Consider the following 7,394-nt stretch of genomic DNA (forward strand, 5'->3'; position numbering starts at 1 on the left):
ACAGGGCCTTCTGGGTGGGCTTTTGACCCCACATGCCTCCCACTTGAATTAGAATAGGTTTCTCACAGCATGGGGAAAGGTGTGTGGAGGTGGGGTTCTTTTGGGTTTTCTGAGTGCTGGTTCTGTAATGCTAACAGATGGCCAGGTGAAGTGTGGGACATGAAGGGAACTGTGCATTCTCCCAGGAAAATCAATTCCTCATCTTTCAAGGAAAGAAAGGGAATGGGGAAATACCTCAAGAGGCGCAGCAGAGATCTCTGGAAGTCTCTGTACCTGTTCTCGCAGAGGCCCCTTCCTTTGGGGCCTTCACAAGGGTTTCTACCGCCAGTGTTTCCCTCTTCTTGCCAACTTGAAAATTATCTGAGACTTATTTGTTTTAGTTTACATGTATGTACTTTGCTTGCATGCACACATATACATATGCAGCACATGTGTACTTGATGCCTGGGAGGAGTCGGACCCCCAGATCTGGAGTTACAAATGGTTGTGAGCTAGGGCAGGGGTTCTGGGAACTGAACTCTGGTCATCTACAAAAGCAACAAGTACTCTAAGTGCCAAGCCTCTGAGTGTGAGTTTTATTAGCATAAACAGAAAGTATCCTTATTGGATTAACTGATGGAGCCACAGCTGTGGAATTGGGGTCACTGATAAAGAAGAGAGCGCATTTGTACTTTGCCCTTGAAAGTAATGACTTCAGTGGCTGTTGAGCCCTTGTGTAGGAGGTCCATGGCATATGTTCTAAACTGGTGTTTAGAAAGGTCACTGCAGCATCTGAATGAGGAACCTCAGGTCAATGAGGGAACATCTGTCTGTAACAGAACTGTGCCAAAGAGAGGCAGTATGGGTGGGCTGCTGTGCTGAGACTGAGAGCATCGGTCTTTTTAAAGCATGGGAGCAAGAAAGCTCAGTGCTTTTAGTGGGGTTGAAGGTGAAAACCTGCATCACAAGCGGGGCATGGGGGCACACGCCTCTAATCCCAGCAGGGGAGGTAGAGGCAGGTAGATCTCTGTGAGTTCAAGGCCACACTGGTCTACACAGCAAGTTCTAGGATAGCCAGGGCTACATAGAAATATTCTGCTTCAAAAAAACCTATGTCCCTACTTTTTGCTTTAGAATATGTTCCTGGCCATCATCAATGATACATACTCGGAGGTCAAGGAGGAGCTGGCTGGCCAGAAGGATGAGTTACAACTTTCTGACCTCTTGAAACAGGTGATCACTCAGGGTCTTTGAGCAGCGTGTCCCCTTCTGGGTTTGGCTCTGGGACACTGTGCTGTGGTAGCCTGTTGTTGCCTGATGCAAGCAGGCATCTGTGCTCTTGAGTGCCTTTGACTTGTTCCTGGGGGCCTGGGAGTTTTAGGGGGTGCGGGGCTGATGGCCTGAGGACCCAGCAGGGAACTCTGCCTACTCCCTTTCCCTTCCAGAGCTACAAGAAGGCCCTGCTAAGGCTGCACCTGAGGAAGGAACGGGTTTCGGATGTGCAGAAGGTTCTGGAGGGTGGGGAATCGGTGATCCAGCTGGAAGATTTCACCAACACCTTGAGGGAGTGAGCAACTGGAGATTCTTTGAAATTAGTCTTAATTTGTGACCCTCAACTATACATGCTTTGCTAATAACCCCCGTCTATGTGGTCTTTATTGTGACCTTGCTTTACAGATATTCTGTACCTTACTGAACATCTCATATACCTAATGTAACAGTATAACAATCTTATTATTATATATGCCCCACCCCAAATATTGGGCAAATACATTGCAAGGACCATCTGTGCTTCAGGCTTGAGTATTCGATGATATAATTAAATGAGACAACAAGGAACTCAAAGGCACGCAAGCAAATATACCAAGACAGACTAAGTCCAAGAACAGCAGTGACTTAAAGAGAGAGAGGCACAGAACAAAAAGAGTCATCAATAGCTTTTGAGATTTAAGGAAGGCTTCCAGGAAGAGGTGATGATGGAAAAGGGTTTTAAAGAATGCCTAACTTACACCCTGGGCAAGCAGAGGAAGGTCATTGTGATTGATAGCCCAGCATTGCTAAGATATCAAATGAATGTCGAGTTGTAGGAGGAATTGAGGCCATAGCCAAGGGCCATGCTGGGAAAGACCTTGAATGTCACCACTGAATCCGAGCAGTAGAGTGCTTAGGGGGGACTTTAAAACCAGAAATTGGTGCTCTCAGATGAGCATTTTCTAATACATTTTAATATTTTTTAGTTTGGTCTCACTTTAGTACCCTGGTTCACCTTGAACTTGATCTGATTCTTCCTCTAGCCTCAGCCTCCTGAGTACTAAGACTGATAGACATCTTTCACCACGCTCAAGTATTAAACTTGATAATTAATAATTAAGCATTTAAAATGATGATTATTCTCTTTACGGAGGATGGGTTTCAGGAGAAGGGAGTGAAAGGGAAGCGAGACCTGCGGTGGCAGCAGCAGGTTACCCAGGGGCACAGAAATGTAACGCTCTCTGCATGAGATGCTGAAGGCTAACCTAGCCAGCAAGAGTCGCGGCATGAAGAAGAAATAAAAGAACTTGTTAGAGGTAGAATCACTAGACCCTGAAGATCCTAGTTTTCCTGTGTGATCCTCTTCTTCCCCAGAAAGCAAGACCCCGAGATCAAGATCCTTACAAGAGTCTAGTAAAAGGGCAGGGAGGCCATATTTGAGTGATTATAGTGGGGAGACCATATTTGAGTGATTATGGTTACTTCTTTGCCTTGTTTTCCTTAGACTGGGGCATGCAGAGCATGAGATATCTGAGCTCAAGGCTGCCTTCACCAGGTTTGATCAGGATGGGAATCACGCTCTGGATGAGAAGGAGCAGGCACAGATGCGACAAGGTCTGGAAGAGGAGAGGGTAAGCAGTGTAGACAGGAGTTTCTGTCCCACCCATCCCACAGCCATTCAGTCCCAAAGAAACACACAGAGGCTTCTATTAATTATAAACTAGCTCTTACAACTTAAATTAACCCACAATTCTTATCTATGTTTAGCCGCGTGGCTTGGTACCCTTTCTCAGCAAAACATTCTCATCTTGCTTCCTCTGTGTCTGGCTGGTAACTGCGTCTGCCTTTCCTCTTCCCAGAATTCTCCTAGTTTGGTTGCCCTGTGTATACTTTCTTCCTGGCTACTAGCCAATCAGTGTTTTATTAAACCAATATGAATGACAAATCTTTACAGTGTGCAGAGCATTACCTACAGTAAAGCAGAACTGGTTGGTGGGGAGAAGGACAAACACATCGCTCGCTCGCTTGTTCTCCCTCCCCAGCATACCCAAACTAAACCCAAGTTGAATGACCTCCCAAAAATGAGTAGTTTTCTAACTGCTGCATATTAACTATTCCAGAGAATTTTTAAACACCCTCACTCTCAGGCCACACATCCTAGACCACTTAGATCAGAAGCTCTGGGTGATAGGGCTGAAACATTAGAGCTTTCTAAAGTTTCCAAGGTGATTACAGCACACAGCCAAGGTTCAGTCCCCAAAGTAATCCCTGATTATCCTCTAGGAGGACTCGTACTCTTGGAATTTTGAAATTGATCCTACTACATCTGCTCCATCCTTATTCAGGGTAGGTCAAAAATTAAAGGCAGTGCTACCAGAGATAGGGAGGGATAGCCATGAGAAAGGGAGCCAGGCTAGAATTGTGAGCCTGTTCACAACAGAGCACGGATTAAAAGCTTCCCAGGTTCCAGACTGGAGAGATGGCTCAGCAGTTAAGAGCACTAACTGCTCTTCCTGATGATCTGGGCTCAATCCCCAGCACCCACATGGCAACACACAACTGTCTGTAACTCCAGTTCCAGGGGATCTGACACCTTCACACCAATGCACAGAAAACAAAATTAAATAAATTGTATATTTAAAAAGTTTTCCAGACTCATCTCGTCTCCTCTAACAACTATCTTTCCTCTCAGGTGGCCCTTAGTGCTGAGATTGAGAACCTGAGCCAGTCTGTCGGATATAGCCTACCAGGTGAATCGGGCACAGAAGCTGCCAGAGGAGGACACTGGGTTTCTGAAGAAGAATTCTACATGTATGTGGAGGCAGGGACCCAGGGCTGAGTGGCTGTGACATCTTGTCTTGAGACTCTTTCCATTTTTTCCCAATTCCCTTTTCTAGTCCAGGCAGAATTTTAGTTCCCCTGTGATTCTCCCTACAAGATTGGGCCTTATTTCCATGTAGACAAGCTCCATTGTATTATCTCTAATACAATATGTATTTCTGCTTCCTTTGTGTCTCTCAAATACTACACAGGCTCACAAAGAGAGTTCTGCAGCTGGAGAGTATTCTGGAAGGAATTGTGTCCCAGGTTGATGCTGTAGGCTCAAAGTTGAAGATGCTGGAGAGCAAAGGGAACCTGGTTCCCTCCCCAGGAATGGTGAGTTCCTTCAGCTGGGCCCTCTGCTCAGTTAGAGAGGACAGTCTAGAAAGACCTGGGGAGCAATGCTCACAATGGTCATAGTTCAGTGGAGGTGGAGAGCAGGCCCGGAAATTGCTTAAGATTTCTTTGACCTTTTAGGCGCCTTTGTTTTAGTTTCTTTGAGATGTTATAATAAACTATCAAAGATTAGACTGCTTATAAACAACATTTTGGGAGGATGGGAAGAGTCTGAGATGGAGATCCTAGCAGGTCAGGACCTGGTGAAAGCCTCCTCCTTGCTTCATGGACCACTCAGTTCTTGATGTGTTCTCATATGGCGGCAGGAAAAAAGAGCACCCATCACCCACCAAAGGCCTCATTTCCTAGTACGGTCACACCGATAATTAGCATGTCAGCATAAGACTTTGGAGAGACACAAACATTAGTCTCTAGCAATCTAGGTTTTCTATAGTTAGATTCAGAGAGAAATAAATTACTTTTTCAAATGAGCTGTTCCCTTTTCTTCCAACAGGAGGCGCTAGCTGTTTGGAAAAACCTGTAACCAGTTCTAGTTGTCACTCCAGCTCCCTTGGGAGTCCAGGGTGGGCAGGAGAATGGAAAAGGGATTCTAAAACATCAGACAGCAAGTTCCTCTCTCTATGCCTTCCCAGAAGCCGCTTCTCCTAGCCCCCCCTCCCCCCGTTCTAGGACAGCATGTCACATGGTAGCTGCTGTGGAGTTCCACCCTGTAGCTGGCCTTTTGAGCCAATGTTTTTGTGGGTAGCTGGGTAGCATGTTTAGGCTTGTCCTTTGGTGTTTCTATATGTAATCACACAGCTCTGTAAAACCGCATTTCCTACCTGGCTTCTGACTTGCTGTGCGTTTACTTCTGCTGTAGTTATTAGTATCAATAACAAACAAGAAAAAGGAAGAGACGACAATGACTCTCCTAAAGAACTCAGACAGCCATGGTCCAAAGGTAGAAGCCCAAGTGTAGGCAATGGATATGTCTTCCTACTTGACAGTAAATTTAACTCTTCTCCTGCGTGTGTCTAGAGATCTGCCATTGGCATGCATGGGGTGTGTGCAGGGGTCTTCTCTTCCCCCATAGAGTTTCCCTGTAAGAGAGAAAAGAAGTCCTGGAGGAAAGTAGACTCTTGTGTGGTGAGATTCCAACAGAGGAGTTAAGAGTGACACCCTGAACCCACCCTCCGATTCTGATGCTCCACTGAATACCCGGAACCAAGAGGACTTCAAACCTGGAAACAGAAACAGAAACCAAAGGAAACCAGATAGGATGTAATATCAGGATTCACTGATCTTTGGACTAACATGGTGGTCTCTGACTCCATTCACCAGAGGACACTGTGGGCTTCCAATCAATAAAACTCTTTAGAAAACCAGATCTTTGCATTGGTTTCTGGGGTTATAGAGAGAAGACAGAAAGATAGAGATGTAAGTTGTTCATGTGCATTCTCTGGAAGGTACTGGAGTGGGAGCCATGCCAATGTCAAGGAGCTTGGCTGTCCCAGGAGTCTTTTTTTTTTTTGGATTTTTTCGAGACAGGGTTTCTCCATGGCTTTTTGGTTCCTGCCCTGGAACTAGCTCTTCTAGATCAGGCTGGCCTCGAACTCACAGAGATCCGCCTGCCTCTGCCTCCCGAGTGCTGGGATTAAAGGCGTGCGCCACCACCACCCAGCTCAGCCTGGTTTCTTGATCCTAAATATTCTCTCCTTTCCTCTTCCCACAAGCCTTGGATTAATATCAACTCTCTGAGTTGTGCTTCTTAAAATGCAAGCTAGCGCCTAAGGCTGTTTAATTGAAACCATCTTTCTTGAAGGAAGCGACCATCACAGTTGACACATTGGTCTCTCGATTGTATTTAGTGGTTGCATAGGTCTCTTAGGTTTATGGAATCCTTAACAGGATGCGAAAACAAGTGTAAGTGAAGGGATTAAATAAGAAGATATACTGAGGTGCAAGCAAGGTGCAGGGGAATGGGGTCACAGGAGACGGAGAAGAGGTAAGTAAGACTTTCAGGATGCAGGCTCCTGAGCATCCAAAATCTTGGTGTAACTCTTGGGAATATACCCAAGAGATGCCCTATCATATGACAAAAGCATTTGTCCAACTATGTTCATAGCAGCATTATTTGTAATAGCCAGAACCTGGAAGCAACCTAGATGCCCTTCAATGGAAGAATGGATGAAGAAAGTGTGGAATATATACACATTAGAGTACTACTCTGCGGTAAAAAAACAATGACTTCTCAAATTTTGCATGCAAATGGATGGAAATAGAAAATACGATCCTTAGTGAGGTAACCCAGACCCAAAAAGAAGAACATGGGATGTACTCACTCATAATTGGTTTCTAGCCATGGATAGGGGCCACTGAGTCTATAATTTGTGATCCTAAAGAAGCTAAACAAGAGGGTAAACCCAAGGAAAAACATATAGATATCCTCCCAGCTATGGGAAATAGACATGACTGATGGGCAAAAAATTGGAATCTTGGGGGTGGGGTGGGATGAGGATGAGGGGTGATGGGGAGAGAAAAGTGTGAAGGAGAGGATGAGGGGAACTGGGGAAATCGGGGTGATTGGGGATAAAGGAAGGTTGGATAGGGGAGCAGGGAAACTCATACCTTAGGTAAGGGAGCCACCTAAGGGGTGGCAAGAGACTTGAACTTGGAATGGCTACCAGATACCCAGGGCAATGTCCCCAGTTAGTTCATTGGGGCACCTGAGGATAGGGAACCTGAAATGAACCTATCCTATAATCATACTGATGAATATCTTGCATATCGCCATAGAACCTTCATCTAGCGATGGATGGAGATAGAGCCAGAGACCCACACTGGAGCACCGGACTGAGCTCCCAAGGTTATAATGAGGAGCAGAAGGAGAGAGAACATGAACAAGGAAGTCAGGACCATGAGGGGTGCACCCAACCACTAAGACAGTGGGGCCGATTTATTGGGAGCTCACCAAGGTCAGCTGGACTGCTACTGAAAAAACATGGGAT

General features: G+C 45.7%; 1 protein-coding gene across 1 annotated transcript in view; it reads left to right on the forward strand.

The window, feature by feature from the left end:
* Nucleotides 1-5,132, forward strand: part of Pkd2l1 (polycystin 2 like 1, transient receptor potential cation channel) — a 35,475-nt gene extending 30,343 nt beyond the window's left edge. Inside the window, 7 exon segments of the mRNA XM_057777566.1 lie at nt 1,114-1,212; nt 1,425-1,546; nt 2,735-2,861; nt 3,923-4,041; nt 4,263-4,386; nt 4,901-5,011; nt 5,121-5,132. Coding sequence (XP_057633549.1) covers nt 1,114-1,212; nt 1,425-1,546; nt 2,735-2,861; nt 3,923-4,041; nt 4,263-4,386; nt 4,901-5,011; nt 5,121-5,132 — 714 coding nt within the window.
* Nucleotides 5,133-7,394: the final 2,262 nt, after the last annotated feature.

The sequence above is a fragment of the Chionomys nivalis genome, chromosome 8, assembly GCF_950005125.1.
Source record: "Chionomys nivalis chromosome 8, mChiNiv1.1, whole genome shotgun sequence".
In the NCBI taxonomy this organism is placed as follows: domain Eukaryota; kingdom Metazoa; phylum Chordata; class Mammalia; order Rodentia; family Cricetidae; genus Chionomys; species Chionomys nivalis.